Source organism: Talpa occidentalis, unplaced genomic scaffold, assembly GCF_014898055.3.
Source record: "Talpa occidentalis isolate TD23 unplaced genomic scaffold, MPIMG_talOcc4v2.1 talOcc4.12, whole genome shotgun sequence".
NCBI lineage: Eukaryota > Metazoa > Chordata > Mammalia > Eulipotyphla > Talpidae > Talpa > Talpa occidentalis.
This window is the reverse complement of record NW_023601212.1, coordinates 43,530,042-43,552,575: the sequence shown is the minus strand read 5'-3', so window position 1 is coordinate 43,552,575 and position 22,534 is coordinate 43,530,042. Positions and strand designations below refer to the sequence as shown.

The 22,534-nt window shown below is 44.3% G+C and overlaps 1 protein-coding gene across 1 annotated transcript; it reads left to right on the top strand.

The window, feature by feature from the left end:
- The first annotated feature begins 14,923 nt into the window (after window positions 1-14,923).
- On the top strand, window positions 14,924-15,862 carry LOC119242200 (olfactory receptor-like protein OLF4). The gene has a single exon (XM_037507959.1). The coding sequence runs from the start codon at window positions 14,924-14,926 to the stop codon at window positions 15,860-15,862; it is 939 nt and encodes a 312-aa protein (XP_037363856.1).
- Window positions 15,863-22,534: the final 6,672 nt, after the last annotated feature.

Genomic DNA, 22,534 nt, shown 5'->3' with positions numbered 1-22,534 from the left:
CATTTGCCACCATCCATATTCATGGAGCCATTTACAAGGAAAGGGGTCTTTTGGGTGCAGGGGGGAAAGAGTCCGAAATTCTTCAGTTGTTAGAAGCAGGCTGGAGTCCAGCAAAATGGCAGCTGTGCATTTCCAGGGACTTCAAAAAGGAACTGACAAAGTCACCAAAGGAAACCAGCTTACTGACCTGGATGCCAGGTAAGCAACAGACCAGCAAGACCAGCGCTCCCCAGGAGAAATTCTCCCTGTCACAACTCCAGCTTCTCCTCCACAGGAGCAGTACTCCCCTAAAGAGACTGCTTGGATTAAAAACCAAGGGGGAACACTCGGGGGCGGAGCAACATGGCGGCGAGGAGACGCTGCGAGTAAGATCTCCCATTAAAAAAAGTTAATAGGGAGGAAAAGCGGCAGGTCCCAGTGAGAACTGGGACACGGAAGATAAACGGGTGACGCCAGCAAACTACCGGAAGAAGAAAGTGGCCATAAAAGAGGACTAGAAGGGAGGGAAGCGCAGAACCCTGCTCCCCTCCCCCGCCCACAGAGGCGGCACTCTCCGACCGGCAGAGAGGAGGAAAACAACAAACCAAAACGGCCAACAAGAACAAACTACGCAGCAAGCGGGACTGGGAGTGGAAAGGAACTATTGCAGCCACCACACCCCGTGAACGGGAGCTGAGGCGAACCCTGCAGGATCCGCCGCGGCGGTGAGCGAACGGCTCCGGGCGCCATTAGAGAAGAACAAAGACCCCGGGAGACGCGCACACAGCCTGGGCTGCCGGTAAGCTGGCGCGGGAAAGCGGCGCGCTTGGCGCGCTTGAAAAGCAAGTGCAGACAGGGATCGCGGCTGCCCAGGTACCTGCGCCTGCGACCTAGGCTTGCGGGGAGACGACCTAGGCTTGCGGGGAGACTCGCGGAGGTCCTCACTGAGGTGAAGGTCCCTCCCTGAGTAAGCAGGAACCAGGCACCCAGGCACGGGAGCGGGTGCAAAAGGCGCCATTCCCGCGCCACTGAACTGGGCTACAGCCCGCGTCCTGGAACTGAGGGCTTTGAACTGAGACCCGGGGCACGAAAATTTGGGGCGTGGGTTCTCCACGACGGTGGTGCACAAGGCAGACACAGCACCCCAAAGCTGTTGAGGTGTACTCTACCATTCCCGCTCTGTTCCCTGTCCCACGGGGTGGGGGGAGGCGAAAAACAGCCCCCCAAGGACAACAGGAGAGATCTCTGGCGCCACCTAGCGACCAGGAAAAAAAGTCACTAACACCCCATAGAACAGGAAATTTCTTAAGACTGCTTGAAAAGGGCAGAAGGCTTCTGCAGTGGCCAGCCGGGAAGTTATTCCACGCCAGGCCCCTTCCGACCACCAGTCTGAGCCCACAGAGGGAGCAGGCACCCACGTCCGGGGCAGACCGGGTGCGCAGAAGAGTGTGCCTGAAACCGGAGGTGCAGGGACTGCATCCCGCTTCGCTATTTGAGAACAGGGACATTTCTTCAGTAAAAACTGCCTAAAACCAGCAGAAAGCTCCCCCAGAAGACAGAGATGGCTCCTGGAAGAGCCAAAGGGGAGCGGAGAAGTTCACCCAAGATGCCAGTCAGTCCGAGCAACACAGCGTCCCAACGCATACGACAAATTAGAAAACAGACAGTAGGGAGTAGAAGAACCACACGCAACCTAACAACTCCTCAGGAAAGAAGCACACCACAAAAAGAAAACCACTCCCCAGATTGCAACGACAGCAACTAGGAAGAACTTCTGAGCCTTCCAGAAAGAGAATTTAAAATTGCCATGATTAAAAAAGTGATAGATCAGAAGAAGGAAATTGAGTCCCTAAAGAGGGAAAACAATGGTCAGAAGAATGAAATTGAGTCCCTAAAGAGGGAAGTAAAAGAAATGCAGGAGATCAAAGAATTAATGGAGGAACTAAAGAACTCCGGGAAAAGCAAGGAAAGCAGAATAGATGAAATGGAAGAACGAATAAGTTCTCTTGAAGACACAGAAATAAAAAGAAACAAAACAGAAAAGGAAAGAGAAGTACGAAGGAAAAATAATGAAGAAAGACTTCGGGAACTATCTGACTCCATAAGGAAAGGAAATATAAGAGTTATAGGAATTCCAGAAGGAGAGGAGAGAGATGTAGGAACAGAGAAAATATTCATGGATATAATTGAAGAGAACTTCCCAAATGCGAAGAAGGAGCTGAAAATTGATATACAAGAAGCAAGAAGAACACCAAACTTCCACGACGAAAGGAAAAACACAGCAAGACACATAATAGTAAAGCTCCCAAGAATCCAGGACAAGGAAAAAATAATGAAGCTGACAAGAGGGAAGAAACAGATAACATTCAAAGGAAAACCAATCAGCCTGACATCAGACTTCTCTGAAGAAACACTACGGGCAAGGAGAGAGTGGAGGGCCATAGTCAACAGACTCCAAGAAAACAGATGCCAACCAAGAATACTCTATCCCGCAAAGCTCTCTTTCCTCCATGAAGAAAGAATATGGACCTTCCCAGACAAAGAGAAACTCCGGAATTTCATTATGAATAAACCCCCACTCCAAAAAATACTACAAGGAATCCTAAAGCCAGAACCTCAGAGGGACGAATAACAACGAAAGAAGACCAAAAAAAAAAGTTATTAAGAGAATAAATAAAATCAAAGGAAAGACAAACACAATGGCAAATACAGATGTTAACATATCAATATTAACTCTAAATGTAAATGGACTAAACCCTTCAATAAAAAAGACACAGAGTTGCAGCCTGGATTAAGAAACAAAACCCAACCTTTTGCTATCTCCAGGAAACACATTTAGCTACAAAAGATAAAAATAGGCTCAAAGTCAAAGGATGGAAAACAATCCTACAAGCAAATGGGCCAAAAAAGAAAGCAGGAACAGATATACTTATATCAGATAAAACAGACTTCAAACTCAAAAAAATAAAAAGAGACCCCAATGGTCACTACATTATGATTAAGGGGACAATACTTCAAGAAGAAATAACACTCATTAACATATACTCACCAAACGAAGGAGCACCAAAATATATCAGACAACTGTTGTCATCTCTGAAAACAGACATCAGAGAAAACACATACGTAGTGGGAGACTTCAACACACCACTATCAACAATGGATAGATCAACAAGACAAAAAATAAGTAAAAAAACTAAAGCTCTAAATAAAGACCTGGAGCATTTGGGCTTAACAGACATCTATAGAACACTAAACCCCAAAAAAAACGGAGTACACATTTTTCTCAAGCGCACATGGATCATTCTCCAGGATCGATCACATACTGGGGCACAAGACAAACATCAACAGATACAGCAAGATTGAAGTCATACCAACCATCTTTTCTGACCACGAAGGCATCAAACTAGAAATAAATCATAAAAAGAAGGCAAGGAACTATCCTACCTCATGGAGATTAAAAGCCACACTACTGGAAGACCACTGGACTAATGAGGAGATCAAAGAAGAAATTAAAAAATTCTTTGAATTGAATGACAAGGAGGACACCAATATCCTAAATGTATGGGATGCAGCAAAAGCAGTAATAAGAGGAAAATATATAGCAATAGAAGCTCACATCAAAAAACAATAAAGAACTCAAAGAAACAACCTAAACTCGAAGCTCAAAGATCTAGAAAAAGAACAACAAAAAAACCCCAGAACCAGTAGAAGAAAAGAAATAATAAAACCAAAGCAGAAATAAATGAAATTGAAACTAAAAAAACAATTCAAAAGATCAATGAAACCAAGAGCTGGTTCTTTGAAAAAATAAATAAAATAGACAAACCCCTAGCCAGGCTCACAAAGGAAAAAAGGGAGAAAGCACAAATACACAGGATCATAAATGAAAGAGGAGAAATCACAACGGACACAGCAGAAATCAAAAGAATAATCAGTAACTACTATGAAGAGTTATATGGAAACAAGTTCAACAATCTAGAGGAGATGGACAAATTCCTACAACTCTACAATCACCCAAAGCTAGATAAAGAAGAAATAGAACACCTAAACAGACCAATTACAAGCAGCAAAATTGAAATGGTAATCAAAAACCTCCCCAAAAACAAAAGCCCAGGACCTGATGGATTTACAAATGAATTCTACCAAACATTCAGAGACGAATTAGTGCCTATCCTTCACAAACTCTTCCAAAAAATTGAGAAGGAAGGGACAATACCAAACACGTTCTATGAAGCCAATATTACACTAATACCAAAACCGAATAAGGACAACACAAAAAAGGAAAACTATAGGCCAATCTCCCTAATGAACACTGATGCAAAAATCCTCAATAAAATTTTAGCTATCAGAATCCAACAATGTATCCATAAGATAATTCACCACGACCAAGTTGGATTCATTCCAGGGGCACAAGGATGGTTTAACATCCGAAAATCAATGAACGTTATCCAACACATCAACAAAAAGAAATATAAAAACCATATGATAATATCAATAGATGCTGAGAAAGCTTTCGACAAAGTGCAACACCCATTCATGATAAAAGCCCTTGAAATTCTTGGGATACAAGGAACATACCTCAACATCATAAAGGCCATCTATGACAAGCCAACAGCCAGTATCATTCTCAATGGTGAAAAGCTGAAAGCAATTCCATTAAGATCTGGAACAAGACAAGGATGTCCACTCTCACCACTGCTTTTCAATATAATACTGGAAGTCCTAGCCAGAGCAATAAGACAAGAGAAAGACATCCAAGGAATCCAAATAGGAAAAGAAGAAGTCAAACTATCACTATTTGCAGATGATATGATAATATACATAGAGAACCCCAAAATCTCCACAGAAAAACTAATTCAACTCATCAGTCAGTTCAGTAAAGTGGCAGGATACAAAATCAACACGCAAAAGTCAGTAGCCTTCCTATACACAAACAATAAATCTGAAGAAGAAGAAATCAAAAAAACCACCCCTTTTATTATTGAAACAAATAAAATCAAATATTTGGGAATAAATCTAACAAAAGAAGTAAAGGACCTATACAAAGAAAACTATAAAACACTGTTAAAAGAAATAGAAGAAGACACAAAGAAATGGAAAGACATCCCCTGCTCATGGATTGGAAGAATAAACATTATGAAAATGGCCATCCTACCAAAAGCAATATACAGATTCAATGCTATTCCAATAAAAATCTCAATGGCATTCTTCAAAGAAATAGAACAATTATTGATGAAATTCATATGGAATCACCAAAAACCCCGAATAGCCAAAGCTCTACTGAAAAAAAAGAAGGAAATGGAGGCATCAATCTCCCAGACTTCAAACTATACTACAAAGCCATAATCATCAAAAGTGCATGGTACTGGAACAAGAACAGACATACAGACCAATGGAATCGAATAGAAAATCCAGAAATAAACCCACAGATTTATGGTCAACTAATCTTTGACAAAGGAGCAAAGACTATGCATTGGAGCAAAGAAAGTTTGTTCAATAAATGGTGCTGGGAAAACTGGGTCACTACATACAAAAGAATGAAGCTTGACCACTACCTCACACCATACACAAAAATCAACTCAAAATGGATTAAATAACTAGACATAAGACCTGAAACCAAAAAATACATAGAAGGAAATATAGGCGAAACACTACGGGATTTGCACATCAAAGACATCTTTACAGACACATCACCCAAAGCAGTGATAGTGAAGACAAAGATAAACAGCTGGGACTACATCAAATTAAAGAGCTTCTGCACAGCAAAAGAGACAATAACAAAAACAAAGAGAAACCCCACCAACTGGGAGAACATTTTTGCACCCAACACTAATGATAAAGGACTGATCACAAAAATCTGCAAAGAGCTGATGAGACTCAGCAACAACAAAGAAAATAATCCAGTCAAAAAATGGGCAGAAGAGCTAAAAAGAAACTTCTCTGAAGAGGAAATGCAAATGGCCAACAGACATATGAAAAAATGTTCAACATCACTTGTAATCAGGGAAATGCAAATCAAAACTACCATGAGATACCATCTCACACCAGTGAGAATGGCACATATTAAAAAAACTAGCAACAACAAATGTTGGCGAGGGTGTGGAGAAAAAGGAACTCTTCTGCACTGTTGGTGGGAGTGCAAACTGGTCCAACCACTATGGAGAGCTATGTGGAGATTTCTGGACCTACTAAACATAGAGCTTCCATATGATCCAGCAATTCCACTCCTAGGTATTTACCCAAAGGACACAGAAACATCAATTCCAAAGAGCACCTGCACCCCTATGTTTATAGCAGCACTGTTTACAATAGCTAAGCTTTGGAAACAACCCAAATGCCCAAAAATTGATGACTGGATCAAGAAGATGTTGTACATATATACCATGGAATATTACTCAGCATTCAAAAAAGATAAACACATGCAATTTGCAGCAACATGGATGGCGCTGGAAGGGATCATGCTCAGCGAAATAAGCCAAAAAGAAAAAGAAAAATACCGGATGGTCTCACTCATAGCAGGAATCTAGAAAACTTAAATAAGGGACCAGGAAAATGAATATAAGAAAGTGAAAATCAAAATCAACAAAAAACTATGAACCAGAGACACTTTTTTGGGGGTGGGGGGCGGGAGGGGAAGGATTGGGGTCAGAATGGGGCGTTTGCAATTGTATGGGGGAATATAAAAATAAAATTTAAGATTAAAAAAAAAAAAAACCAAGGGGGAAACAAGACAGACATGTGTATTGTCGCCTACTGTTGGGACCAGCTGGCCTAAAGGGAGCTGGAGTTTTTGGAATACACCTGTTTACTCTGCATATGGATTTCCAGGACATTAGAAGTTCTGCAAACAGAATTTCTTCCCAGAATTGACTCCTGGTCTCTGAGGATGGACTGGCATCTGCGCATGTCTCCCACTTATCAGGAAAACTTGTTTTCAGCAGTACCTTAGTAATCTGTATAAGCAAAACACAATTGCGTGCTATTTTCTCGATCCTTTGTTCATATCTGTAAAAAAAAGCTTGGGCTGGGAGAGTGAAAGGAAGAGCTGCTCTCGATGGCACTCTCCCAAGCTTCCCCTCATTGCAAAATTATTTAGACTCTGAGTCTTTCTTAATTCAGGGAACTTGATCAGCTGTCCTTTCTGCAGCAGCCTACCAGATGTGTTCCTTCCAGTTCCTTCCAGGGCAGCATATCACTTAGTACATCAGTATCATGAAGTGACTCACCTGGGCAAAACAGCATTAAAAACTCAAATAAATCATTACCTCTATATTTCTCATTTACTGTCCCTCTGTGCCACAATTGCATCCAGATGCCAGACTTGTACACAACATAATTCTGCCCAGTGGCCTAGGCCCCTGCCAGGAATACAGTGCAAGGAGTGCTGCCCGCTTGAAGACTTAGAAGTGGACTTCACAGAAATCAAGCCTTGTAGGGGCTACAGATCTATTTTTTTTTTTAAGATTTATTTATGCAAGCACTGGGTACAGTCAGAAGCGCAGAAGGGTGAGAGAATTCACCAGAGCCAGCGCAGGGAGCAGAGCAGGCAGAAGGACCGAAGTACACTGCTGAGGGGAGCAGTGGGCCGTAGGAGAGGTCTGCGCGCCATGTGGGACCCTCCTCCGGTGACCGGGGAGCAGCCGGGGATCGAACTGGCACTGCAGAGGCTGCAGGCAGCTTCGCAGCCCAGCGCTCAATCGCTGCGCCATCGGGGAGGCCCAGGGCTACAAATCTTTACTGGTCTTGATTTGCATTTACTCCAGCTGTGTGGAGGCATTTCCCACCAGAGCAGAGAAAGCCCAAGAAGTCACTAGAGCCCTCATTAGAGAAATCATTCCCTGATATGGGATTCCTCCATTGGCAGCGACAATGGCCCAGCCTTCACTGTTAATATCATTGCTCAACTGGCTTGTTTACTCCTCATCAAATGGGACCTGCACAACGCTTATTGGCCACAAACTTCAGAGAAAGTGGAACATGCCAAGCAGACTATTAAAATGACTCTGGGAAAGTTTTGCCAGGAGACAGGTTTGCCCTGGGAGGATCTCCCCCACTTTGTGCTCCTCAGAATCTGGTGCATCTGTAGTGCTCATTGATATACTCCCTTTAAGGTTTTTTTGGGGTAACCCCCCTGTAGGGTAAGTTAAAGCTATCAGGCTTTCCTGCCCTCCCACCATCAGGATAGATAATGGATCCTTGTGGTCCTGAATGCATCCCTGAAGGAGGGCACCTGGAATAGGGTGTGGGCATAGGAAGATGGGATTCACCTGGGCTAATACTGTGCTTTTAAGAGCGGCATCACGGGGACGCCAGCAGAAGCTGAGAAGAGCAGAAGAGGCCGAAGGAGAAGCCTAGAAGAAGCCAAGAACGAACGGAAGCTCAGGGAAGCAGAGAGAATGCCAGAGAGCCCAGATAGAGTGAGGGTTTGCTGGGGTCTGGGAGGACTGCCAGCCTCCCGGCCCCCCAGCACTCCTGCCTGTTGTGTACCTGGTAAACCCCAACAAAAGACCTGCAAACCACTGAGGACTCTGATTCCTCCTTTACCCCATCTGCATGGGATCATAGAAAACCTGCCCTGTGTCCATTCCTGCCGTTACACTCCTTTGCCCGGATCATTTCTACGGTGAGGGGGGCCTTAGGCAAACTGGTGAGCTGGCCTTAAATCAACAGTTACAGAAATTACTAAAACCATATACATGATCAATAAGACAGTCCTCCAGAGGGCTCCCAAGCCTCTGGGATACCCAGCCCATCCTCATATACCTGGGAATTCAGTCTGGGTAAAGGATTGGGTAAAGGAGCCTCTTAGGCCTGTCTGGGTGGGACCTTACACTGTCATTGTTACTACTTCAACTGCCATCAAAGTTACAGATATAGTTCCATGGATACAGTATTCCCTAGTTAAACCAATCTGCCCATATACTCCAGAGAAGTGAACAGCCTGCCCAGACCCTCAAGACCAGATCAAGCTGACCCTACGAAGAGCCCAGTACCAGATGACTGGACCCTTCTGCAGCCCTGCTCCAACCACAGCCCGGAAGCTGGTTGGTCAACGCGCAGCAGAAGCCTGAGGGGTGCCAATGTTCACAAACTATTGGACTGACCCCCAGCATTTTCTTTTGTTTCTATTTGGAATAGTGGTTGTTGTTTTACTTGCTTGCTGCCTCCCCTGCACCTGAATAATCTGAAGTATCATGTTTCAAACCTTTCCCATCACCCTGTTTTGCCTTCTGGTTACCCCTGTCAGGACTTCCTGGTATTTCTCTGTCTCCAGGGCTGGCTGTTATGGGGACCCTAGAGCTTATATGGGCCAGATGGGACCCAACTGTAAAAACTGTGGACTTGTCCTTTGATGCATCCAGAGCAGCCTCAGGGCACTCACAACTCTTCCTCCAGTTTAAAAGTACAACCCTTGAGTGGGAGGGTTAATTTTTTTTTTTTTTTTGGTGGAACCCTCACCAGTGGCCAGGGAATGATCCGGCGCTGCAGAGGTTGCAAGCAGCCTCGCAGCCCAGTGTTCAACTGCTGCGCCACCAGGGGAGGCCCCTGAGTGGGAGGGTTATTACACCACCTGCCATGAGTATTTATGCCTCACCCTCCAGAAAAAGGATCTTGCAGGGAGTTTAGCTCTCTGGGGGTGCTTCTCCTGTCCATAGTACATTGGGCTAATGCTGCTGGATGGGCTTCCCCACTCCCCTCAGTCTATGCCAGTGAAGTCCAGGTGTGACTTCCAAAGGCAGGAGCTATGAGTAATTATCAGTCTGACACCTGTAATCATGTAACCATCACTATCCTCAATAGTGCTCATAAATCTTGGGTCATTGGTTGGAATTTCGGCCTGGGATTAGAAGGAACTGCTACTGACACCAAGCAGAAATCACCATGCAATGTATAGCACTCAACACACCTGACTGGCCAGTGGCAACAACAGCCCTGGACCCAGCAGCTGGCCCAGAAATAGAGGGCATTAACCAACCAGCCCACATGGGCATTATTTTTCTTTTAAATGCCGCTCACCAGGCTATTAATGTCTCAGATCCTGCTTTGGCCAGAGATAGCTGGCTCTGTCTCTGTCCTGGTTTCACTAAGCACACCACTGTTGGTATCAATGGCACTGGGGAAAAATGGTCAGACCCAACACATCCTCTTGGACCTTGTCCTGAAATCTGGAAAATGCTTCCTGCATCTTAGGTATTGGGCAAACCCCAATGTATCAGTTGCCTGGCTCCACATTTCTGTAATCCATACTTCTCCCTGTTGTGACCCCAAGAATACATATTTTGCCTGCTCAGATGGCTTTTTACAAATGTTTGCAGCCCACACATGTTAGCTTGTTGCTCTTCTTATGCTCACTCCTGACTTCTCTATTTTACCTCGTAACTTAGCCCTATATGCCACTGAAACAGCAGTCTCTAGGCTTACCTTTTGCTATTCCCCTCCTAGTTCCACTAGGAGTTTCCTCTGAAATCAGAATGGGGACAGTCAGATTAGGTGTAGCCCAAGACAGGTTCACACTGTCTCAACCAGTTGATACAGATATCACTGCAGTGGCCAAATCTGTTCAAGATATGCAGGATCAGGTTGATTCCTTAGCCTCATTGGTACTCCAAAACTGTAGGGGCCTGGACTTGCTAAAAGCCACCCATGGAGACCTATGCCTCTACCTTAATGAAGAATGTTCTTTCTAGGCCAATAATTCAGGCGTGGTTAATGAAACACTTGACCAGCTCCAGGGTAGAATCTGCACTTGAGAAAAGGACCAGATCAGAACTTCCTGGTGGGCTGGACCACAATCTCCTGCCCTGGCTCACTCTGCTTCTGGGGCCGCTAGCCTCCATTGTCCTGCTCCTGATTTTTGGTTCATGTCTTTAATTAGCCACTTGCTTCATTCAGTCCTGTCTAGAGTCTGTAAAAGAAAAAAAAAATTGAACATTGTTCAAAAATGAACAATGATTAAAAAATATATAAAAAATTAAAAATTATTTTAAAAAATATAAAAAATAAAACTTCAGATGCTTGTTAGACATTACCAGCCTGTAAACACTTTCCCCAGTGGAACTCCCTGACACAAAGCAGGGGTATCAAAAGGTGGGAGATGAATTAGTAAATGAAGACTGTCCTGCTGAAGTCAGGACTGAACCTGTAAACTAAAAGTTTTAGGGAAAAGGCTGATACCTCTGGCCAGGCCACATGCTTGATACATGCTTTCCCAGCTGATTGTACCCCTTGCTTTAAGCCAATAAATACCCTGCAACTTAGTTGCTCATGGCTCAGGGGAGAAGGATCTGAGCCCCAGTAAATAAAGAACTTCCCTTCTCTTCTCTGAGTGCTGCTTGGCTTCTTTTTTTTAAAGATTTATTCATTTATCTATACAAGCACTGGGTACAGTCAGAAGCACAGTAGGATGAGAGGATTCACCAGAGCCAGAGCAGGGAGCAGAACAGGCAGACTGATGAAATACACTGCTGAGGGGAGCAGCAGGTGGCGGGAGAGGTCTGCACACCATGTGGGACCCTTCCCTGGTGGCTGGGGATCGAACAGGTCCTGCAGAGGTTGCGGGCAGCCTCGCAACCCAGAGCTCAACCACTGTGCCAGGGGGCGAGAACAACACTACCGCTGCCTGCTGGGTTCTGGTGACAAGTGGGAATAAACTTTAGAGTGCATAATGGAAGAGAGTCATGTGAAGAAGGTGTGCTTGCTTCTTGGCCTTGGACTGGCACTGGGTATTTGAAGAGGCAAAGAAGGAAACACTGGAAAAAGACATGTGTGTCAGAGACCCATGAGCAGCCTGATGATGGCAGCCATTGTCTTGATTTTGATTTTGCTCCTTTTGTCCCAGACTTGCCTGGGCCCTTTTGCACCTTTCCTGTGTGTCACCGCCAGAAGGTGCCTTAGATTTCAACAAGGTTTTGGTCCTCAGTAGCCTTGCTTTTGACAACCTGTTTGGCTGGACATTTACACACGAGGAATGGGGTAACTTTGGGTGCCTGATTTGTAAACTATATTATTTCCCTCTCTTCTCTCTATTGCACATTAATTGCAATAAAGTTGTGTGCACTAGAGTATGTTTTGACTTAATGTCAAGGACGGAAGAACCTATTTAGAGCAGGCAGGTTTGGGATTCACAGGGTGTACCTCTTCCTGACCTGTAACAGAAGTAGGGTGAGTGCTGGGCTGGATGGGTTTTCTCTCCTCACTATTGAGAGTTGGGAAGAATAAAATTGTTTGGGGTTGCAGAAGTCTCTGGCCTGTGGATTGTAGGTATTCAGCAACAGCGCATTAGACACTGGTATCCCCAAGCGGAAAACAAAGATCTTGTTGAGAACCAATGCTGAATGTGAGTACTGACAGTATCCTCACAGAACTGCAATGAAGGTCCATCGCCTTGATGGATTTAACTTTGGGCAAATGACTAAACCCCACCAAGAACCATGTCTGTAATGGAGAATAGAGTTTGTAAATGACTTTCTCATGGAATGGATGTTCTTAAATTAAATCACAGATACCCTCGTGGATAAAATGACCTACATAATATATAATTGATAAACACTCTGATTATGGGCTTATTGTAGCTATTAATGTGACAGAAGTATGAAGCTCCTAATAATTTTAGCAAAGGGTCATGAAGCCTATGTATGAGTTCAGTGCCACGTTCTATTATCACAAGATCCCAGGTTGACAGCAATTGCCTGCATATGAAGGATGACAGAAAGTGTCTGCATACCAGGAATTATATTCCCAGTATGAGCCAAAGCTTTGAAGACATGAGGAACCTAATCCAGACCCAACCCTCAGTCTTGAACTTGGTTAGAAAATTTAAATCTGAAATCAGATAATGTACTAGAAATTTAGAAATCAGAAAAGGAGGAAAGTTCATAGGGGAGTGAAAAAATAGAATTTGTTTTCTAACCTGAACTCTTGAGAACAGGGAAACCTTTCATTGCTGTCCAGAACAATTTTCCACAGGGGAATTGTGTGCATAGATTTTGGAGTAATGAGGAAATGTGACTAATGAGCAGATGGAGTTGTAAACACATCATTTGACTCTTGGCATATATAAACTTGGGCTGGAAGGGGCATGCTTTTGTTGGGTGTATGTGTTTGTGAGGAGTCCTATTCCTGCATAGGAGACAGTTGGGTCACTCCTTCCGGCTGTCTCATCTGGGTACAAAGCTCTGGTCTTTATCACTTCTATCCAATAAGGAATTCATATCTCCACAGGAGACCCTCTCAGAGACCCAGTCCAGGTGAGCCCAGCAACTCACTTGATCCTCAGCAGAGAGAATTGAGCCCAGTTGTTGTCATTTGCCATTGTTGTAATTTACCAGATGTTGCAATTTTTCTTTACCCAATAGCAAGAGATGGCTGAGTTTGATCATCTGTTTGATTATATAATGAAAGTAATTATTTCAACGGCTGTGTAATATTTCATATTCAGGGTGGAATATGATGTTAATCGTTTTTGTGTTATTAAATTGTTATCACTCAATTGTTATTATAGAAATGTTCAGAAAATATGTGGATATTAAGTTCAAAGAGAGGTTCTAAGTGGGCAACTTTGTGCTCCAGAGACACAGAAATGTCCACAGACATTACAGGCTCACAGCAAGGGCATGGGGCACCAGGATGCTCCAAATATCTTACAATGCACTGGACAGACTTCACCACAGAAAGACCTGCCCAAATCTCACTCGTGCTGACACCCAGAAACAGGCCCATTTTCTCTTGGGTGTACAACTTCTAAGATATCTTTCTTAAATAGATCATAAAAGTACTACTGTATCTTACTTGGGAAAACATTTGTTTTTTATTCTGTTATCATTTTTGCTGGGTATCAAGGAAGTATAATCAGGGTAGAGAAGGCTGCAGAGCCCAGGCTCTGAGGGACACCTAGATTATTCAATCTTTTCCTTTTATTCACCTCTTTTCCCTTCTAGTCCCCCCTCCTCCCCTTTATCCTCTCTCTCCTCTTTCTTCTCCTTCCCCCCATTCAGGAGGATGTCTTTTGTTTTACTGATATTTTCTTTTGCTGTGCAGATGGCTTCACAATTTTTAACATGAATATGTGAAGCAAGCATCATCTTCAGGGACTATGCACTGGCTGTTCTCTCTGCTGGGCACACATGATGACATGTAATATTGAATCTCCCTCCCCTCTCTCAACTGAGGTCATTGTTCAAATGTGACATGTCCACAGATATCCAGGTTTTATCTAAATAGCCAAAAAAATCAAATCCTCTATTCATTCTCTATTTTATAATTGGTTTCCTATTCTTGGTCACAACAGTTACCATCTAAAATGTTATACAAATTTATTATTTGCTGATGTATTCCTTTTCCACCATTTAATTGGAAGTTTGTATTACAATGTCTTAGGTCATTGCCTAGAAAGTGACTAAATCACAGTCAGCATTCAATTTATTTATCTATCCCTGAAATAAGGATTTTGTTATTAAAACCACCTAATCCTACAGGTTAAAAATTTGACTTGGGAAAAAAATCTTTATCAAAAGTGTCACTGAGGAGCCCCTAAAGGAAATGATACAGAGAATATTATAATTAACTTCTTTTTAAAAAAGTTTTATTAATTTATTTATACAAGCACTGAGTCAGTCAGAAGTGTGGAAGGGTGAGAGAATTCACCAGAGCCAGAGCTGTGGTCAGGGCAGACAGACTGATGAAATACACTGCTGAGGAGAGCAGCGAGAGCAGCAGGAGAGGTCTATTACACCATGTGGGACCCTCGCTAGCGACCAGGGATCGAAACTGCGCTGCAGAGGCTGCAGGCAGCTTCACAGCACAGTGCTCAACTGCTGCACCACCAGGGGAGGCCTATAATTAACTTCTTAAACACAGATAAATGGAGACATTTCAGGTTGATTGGTAATATAAGTTTTTGAAAATAAGTCTTGTTTCCCTTTTTCCTGGAAGCTACCTGTACTACATGAAATCTGCCAATGATACACAAATTCCAGAATTTCTTCTGCTGAGATTTTCAGAGGAAGCAGAACAGCAGACCCTCATGTTAGGACTATTCCTCACCATGTACCTCATCACTGTGTTTGGAAACCTGCTCATCATCCTGGCTGTCAGCTCTGACTCCCACCTCCAGATGCCCATGTACTTCTTCCTCTCCAACCTGTCCTTTGGTGACATTTGTTTCACCACCACCACCATCCCTAAAATGCTGGTGAATATCCAGACACATAGCAAAGTCATTACCTATAAAGGTTGCATCACCCAAGTGTATTTTTCCATATTGTTTGCAGCATTGGATGTCTTCCTCCTGACCTCGATGGCCTATGACCGTTTTGTGGCCATCTGCCACCCCCTGCACTACATGGTCATCATGAACTCCCGCCTGTGTGGACTGCTTGTTCTGGTCTCCTGGATCCTCAGTGCTCTCTATTCCTTAATACAATGCTTAATGTTGTTACAGCTGTCCTTCTGTACAAATGTGGAAATCCCACACTATTTCTGTGAACTCAGTGAGGTGCTCAAACTGGCCTGTTCTGACACCTTTCTCAACAACATGGTGATATATTTTGAGTCTCTCTTACTTGGTGGTGGTTCCCTCTTTGGTATCCTTTACTCTTACTCTAAGATAGTTTCCTCCATACGTAGAATCTCTTCATCTCAGGGCAAGTATAAAGCGTTTTCCACCTGTGCATCTCACCTCTCAGTTGTCTCCTTATTTTACTGTTCAGCCCTGGGAGTGTACCTTAGCTCTGCTGCTCCCCAGAGCTCTCGTTCAAACACAATAGCCTCGGTGTTGTACAGTGTGGTCACACCCATGCTGAACCCCTTCATCTACAGTCTGAGGAACAAAGACATAAAGAAGGTCCTGACAACATTCATTGTCATGAGAACTACAAAAATATAATAGTCTCAGAGCTGAAGAAGCACCCAGAATTTTAGACATTGGAGACTAATAGTCAGAAATTGTATTTAATTGATCAAACAAAGAAGTAGAACTTGCTCACATGCTTTTCACATCATGAATTTCCTCTTGAACCTCAATTTCTCTATTTTCTTTATGTAACTCACTTTATTAAACTTTCAGCTCATTTTGATATGTAACATCTTTTCCCTTTGTGGTCTTCCTACTTTCCCAAATTTATTCCAATTTTAAACCAGAAAAAATTAGATATCCCCATTCACTTAATTAGACAACATGGATTTCTTAGAATAATGTCTCCCAATGTCATATAACATACCAAATATTTTTTTTTTGTTTGTTGTATTTAAAAGTCATCTAGTTCTGCTACATCTGTTGCAAACAAACTATGCCTGATGACCAAGGAAACTTATAGAAGTTCGTAACATAGGGAGTACTAAAACAAATCTTTTCACTTTTGAGAGTGTCACCCTTCTCTCTTCACTATTTAACCACACTCCTGACAACAACAATGGTAATATACATTGGGCTCCATAGCATGCTAGGTTTTATTCTCCTCCTTAGGATCCTGTTCTCCTTCAGCTCAGTGTATGCCAAGCCTCCTTTACTTTAGTCCAACATGATTACACACATTTGAGTCTTCACCAATACTCATTGTAATACATATATTGACATAATTTGATCTTAGAATCACAGATAATCTTAAACAGCTCTTTTTGAGTTGTTGGGCTATATCAACAACAAATTGCTCTTGAGACACCAGGCTCCGGGCCTCTGGTGCTCCTTTCAGGCAACATCAGACACAAGATGGGAGGACCAGGCTCTAAAAGAGGTCGTCAGCTAATTATCCTTCCTCAGAGAATTGTTGCTGCCTGATTCTTTCCTTCTTTCTTCTTTTAGCTTCTGGTCCTTCCTCTTTTTTCTTTGGAGGCTAGAATCACCTGACCCAGCTCCCTCTGACCCTGGTATATATCATCTTTCAGGGTGTACCTCCCACAGAATGATTGGACCATTTTTCTATGTACCATTTTTCTATCTTGTGGCTGATTGGACCATTTAGCACCAATCAGCTCATAGCTCAAACCTGATTGGTCTATTCCACAACCTGGAAGTATGCAGTTTCATAAAAGCACTCTGGGAAGCAACTGCCACAAGTGACAAAATGGTGGTTGCTGGCTCTGAGCAGCGACTGTCACAATGAAGTAGAAAATATACTGACCTGCAGCAGTCATGACTGAACTTGTAAAGTAAAAGTTTCAGGGAATGACTGATACCATTGGGAAGGCCATATGCTTGACACATGCTTTCCCATCTGATTGTACCCCTTGTTTTAGGTCAATAAATACCCTGTAACTTAATTGCTCATGGGCCAGACTTGGGAGAAGGATCTCTTCTGAGCCTGCCACTGTAAATAAAGTACTTTCACCCTCCTTTCTGGGTGTCATTTGGCTTCCTGACAGAGATGCTGCCACGACATTTTGGTTCCCTGACCAGGAAGCCGGCTGTGTTGGCCCAATGTGCCACTGGCCTGGAGTTGGGGCTGTGCCAACAACTCTCCCTGAAGAGAACGAGGTAGGCACCTCTGGTCTTGGTTTGGCAAGTCTTCCTTCCTAGGATGGGGATCAGCCGACCACCACAACCACATTCTGACCGCACTCTGGGGAGAGGGGGACCAGAGAGCTGGGGCCTACAGGACCTGGTAAGACCCCTGGAAGCCCAGCCCGAAGTAGGTCCATCCCAATAGACAGAAAGGGGAGCATATGGTCTCCCAGTGCCTGTTTTTTGGGATGAGTTAGGAACTCTTGTTGGAGGGAATGTAATAACCTCTGAATAACTGACTGGTTTTGATCGGGGTGTGTGTGTGTGTGAAAAATCTCCATGGCTGCAGTTAAGGAGACTGAGTGGGCTTGAAACTGCCGTTTTGTGGTGAACGTCATATAGCATAATGATGACTGGCCCACTTGTGGGACAGCCTGCCCTGGTGTTATGCAGGACACCTTCAGCCAATACATGCCTGTATGTTCTCGTGAGAGATGCAGCCAGACAAGCATATTTGTGTGCCCCCCCCCCCATTTCCTTTTGCAACACCAAACCTAATGGGTTGGAATCTGAGCAAACCTACAGTACTTGACTGCATTTTCAAAAATTTAAAAAGGGATTTCATGAGGATTATGGGGTTACTTTAACCCCCAAAAGTCTCTGAGTCCTATGCCAGGTAGAATGGCCTAGTTTTTAGGTAGACTAGCTTTCAGAAGGTACTCTAGACATCCCAACAGTTTGGGCAGTGTGGAAAGCTGTTACAGGTTCCCCAGGCCACCCTGATCAGTTTTCTTATATTGACTCTTGGTTAACAATTGGCCAGACTCAAACATCTGGATTCGTACTTGTAGGATTGACCAGGCTAAAGGTCAGGACTGTGTTGTATGTGGTCATTGCAGTTGGCAGACACCCTCGCCATCCATCTTTCAGGGCGACTCTCCGGAGGATGACTGTCCACCTCCTTACATCACTTCCAGCCCCCCTGCCCCATTGGCCCCACTACTAGCAGTGCACAACTTATTTCCAGCCTCTGATCCTTTTCTTTCTCTGGCACCTGACCCTCCTAGGCCTAAGACTCCAATTGCTCAGAGACTCCGATTGTCTCAGGCCCAGGCCCCATCCTTATAACTTCCTTTCCGGGAGACCTAAGGTCCCCCTGTCATTGGGGAGGATGGCTCTGTCCATGAGGGCACTCCAGTATTCTATCCCCAACCTTTCACCACATATATCCTCCTTAATTGGAAACATCACACTCCAGCCTGCTTAGAAAAACACCAAGCTCTCATAGAATTCTTTGAATCCCTCTGTCAGAAACATCGCCCCACTTGAGATGACTCTCATCAACTACTCCTCATCCTCTTTAACAATGAGGAGCTCTGGTGTATACTCACAGACACTAGATAATGGCTCCAATACCAGGCCCCAGCTAGTAGACTTTACCCTCTCCTGTGGGTTGCCCAAGCAGCCCATGCACCCTTCCCACCATCCCCCCAACCCAGCCCCTGCCTGGAGTGGAACTTCTGTGCTGCAGGTGAAAGAGCTGCGCTTTTGATGGGTATTAAGGTAGTGGTGAGGAAGCCCACTGACATGTTTAAAATTGCCTCTCTTATTCAAAAACCTGATGAGTCCTAGTGATTTTTATAAGCACTTTTGTGAGACCTTTAACATCTATACCCCTTTTGACCCAAAGTCAACAGATAATCAGCAAATGGTCAATGTGGCCTTTGTGGCTCAAACCACACCTGACAGGTGCCACAAACTCCAAAACTTGAGTGATTTGCCAGTGTGAATGTCACTCAATTGCTGGAAGTAGCTACTAGGTGTTTGTTAACCAAGACTGCAAGGCAGGTCAGCACATAAAACACAGGGTCTCTCCCTTTAGGGTGCATCTCTGGGCAAGCCTGCCCCAACTCACAGGGTGTGTCTACAACGTTGGGGTGGATCAACGTTTCCTCTTAAAGTTGATCAATGCACATTCTGCAAGCAAATGGGTCACTGGAAAAATGAAGGTCCAGCATGATTAGCCATGAGTATACTGATGAACCCCCATCAACCTGAAAGGGCCACACAGGGGCAGAAAATACAGCAAGAGCCTAGTGATGAGGGTGACTCTTCACTTGTTGGCTTGGCCATCTTAGACTCATAATTTAGACTCAAATAAAACATACTGGCTCAGTCAATCTTGATTCCTGGAAGCCCATGGTCACTGTCCAAGTTGGGGGCCAACCCATAAGCTTCATGCTTGACACTGGGGCAGAACATTCAGTTGTCAGCACTCCTGTTGCCTGTTTAGTGGGGAAACTACCATCATCATGTGAGAGACAGTTACCCAAACATCTAGACCATCCTGCTGTTCTCACACCTGTCAACTGGGAGCCCATCAAGTTGTCAATGAGTTTTTGTATGTGCCAAACTGTCCAATTCCCCTTTTAAGGTGAGATATGTTAACCAAACTTGGGACTCAAATTTGTTTCAGCCCTGACCCACAAGCTATTCTTTTATTCCCGGACTCAGAGGGTCTTATCCTGTCAGTCACACTATCCAGGGATTTAGAGTGGAAACTTCATGCTTAGGACCAAACTGAGTTTAACCCAGACTGGCCCGAACAATAATTCCCTGGTGTCTGGGCTGAAAACTCACCATCCGGCCTGGCCCTCAACCACACTCCAATTCATATAGACCTCAAGCCTGGTGCAATCCCTGTTAGACTGTGGCAGTGCCCAATCCCTCGGCAGGCTATACTAGGCATTTGGGAGCACATTGATAGATATAAAATTGTCAGCATCTTATTAGCGTGTCAGTCACCCTTTTCTGTCAAAAAGCTTGGAGTTGCTGTGTACCATGTTGTCCAAGATCTTAGAACAATCAATGCAGCAGCCATGATACTCCACCCAGTGGTCCCAACCCCATATATACTTTTGAGCTTTCTTCCTTCACAAATGCAATGGTTTACCTGTCTAGATCTTTTTTTTTTTTAGATTTATTTATTTATTTATACAAGCACTGGGTACAGTCAGAAGCGTGGGACGGTGAGAGAATTCACCAGAGCCAAAGCGGGGAGCTGAACGGGCAGAAGGACCGAAATACACTGCTGAGGGGAGCAGTGGGCGCAGCAGGAGAGGTCTGCATGCCATGTGGGTCCCACGCCGGCTGTGGGGGATCGAACTGGCGCTGCAGAGGCTGCGTGAAGCTTCGCAGCCCAGCACTCAACTGCTGCGCCAATGGGGAGGCCCATGTCTAGATCTTAAAGATGTTTTTCTTTTGTCTCTGCATTGTAACCAACAATCAGCCTCTCTTTGCATTTGAGTAGGAGGAACCTCAGACAAGCTGAGAAACTCAGCCTGGACAAGACCGTGTTAAGGGTTTAAAAATTCCCCCATTTTTGTTCAGGGAAGCCCTAACTGCAGATCTTGCTGCTTTCCCCAGTGAAGAGCTTCAATGCATGCTCCTAAAATATGTTGATCTCCTCTTAGCTAATGAGACCCAAGCAGCCTGCTGAAACATTGCACTTAGGTTCCTGCAACTCCAAGAACAGACAGGCTACAAAGTGTCCTGGAGAATGGCTCAGATATACAAAGAACAAGTCAAATATTTAAGATTCCCTATCACAAAAGTCTGCCTTGCTCTGGGGCTAGAAAGAAAACAGGCTATCTGTTCAACCTTGAGACCTGACACAAAACAAAAAGCACAGGAGTTCCTTGGCACAGCAGAAATTGTCAAATCAGCATTCCAAGGTTTTAAGAAATAGCCAGGCCACTCCATAAAGTTTTAACTGGACCCCAAAACCAGCCCCTAGTTGGGGAGTAGCCATAGGAGCAAGCCTTCCACTGCCTCAAGAGGGCACTGGCAACAGCCGCAGCCCTCGGGCTGCCAGAATTAGCTAAAGACTTTATTTGTGAGTGAAAAACACCGATCTGCCTTAAGGGTTCTGACCCAAACTGCTGGCCCATAGCAGAGGCTTAATGCATACCTTCCCAAACAGTTTGGCCCTGTATCTGCAAGGTGGCCACCATGCCTCCTGCCCTAGCAGCCACCATCCTCATCCAGGAGGCAGACAAACTGACCTTAGTTCAAAATCTGCATTTCAAAGCACCACATCCCCTCATCACCTTGCTAAATAATAAAGGTCATAAGAGACTTTCCAATGCCAGGATGGCTCATTACCAAGGACTATTATATGAAAACCCTAGAATAATTTTTGAACCAGTACAAGCATTAAATCCAGCCACCTTCTTACCCTCTGAAGAAGGGCCACATTAGCATGACTGTGAAAACCTCATAGATGAAATTTATTCCAGTCACCCAGATCTCTTGGATCAATCATCTAATCTGCCCAGATCTTGAACTTTTTACAGATGGGTATAGTTTTGTTAAGGAGGGACAGCATTATGTGGGGTACATGGACACCATTGCCAACCAGCTAATAGAATCAGGTCCACTCCCCAGAACCTGGTCAGCTCAATGGGCAGAACTCTGGGCCCTTATCCATGCCCTTCACCTGGCAAATGATTTAACAGTCAACATCTACACTGACTCTCAGTATGCATTTGCCATCATCCATATTCATGGAGCCATTTACAAGGAAAGGGGTCTTATGGATGCAGGAGGAAAAGTGTCTGAAATTCTTCAGTTGATAGAAGCAGTCTGGAGTCCAGCCAAAATGGCAGTTATCCATTGCCAGGAACCTCAAAAAGGAACTGACAAAGTCACCAAAGGAAACCAGCTTGCTGACCTGGAAGCCAGGCAAGCAACAGACCAGCAAGACCACGACCCCCCAGGAGAAATTCTACCTGTCACAACCCCTGCTTCTCCTCCATAGGAACACTCCCCTGAAGAGACTGCCTGGATTGAAAACCAAGGAGGAAGCAAGACAGATGAGGGGTGGCTACCAGATGGCTGGGCTTCTGTTCCATCCAGGGCAGCATATTACTTAGTATATCGGTGTCATGAGGCAACTCATCTCGGCAAAACAGCATTAAAAACTCAAATAAATCATTACCTCTACATTTCTCGGTTACCATCCTCTGTGCCACTATTACATCCAGGTGTCAGACTTGTGCACAACATAATTCTGCCCAGCGGCCTAGCCGCCCCCCACCCCCGCACCAGGAACACAGC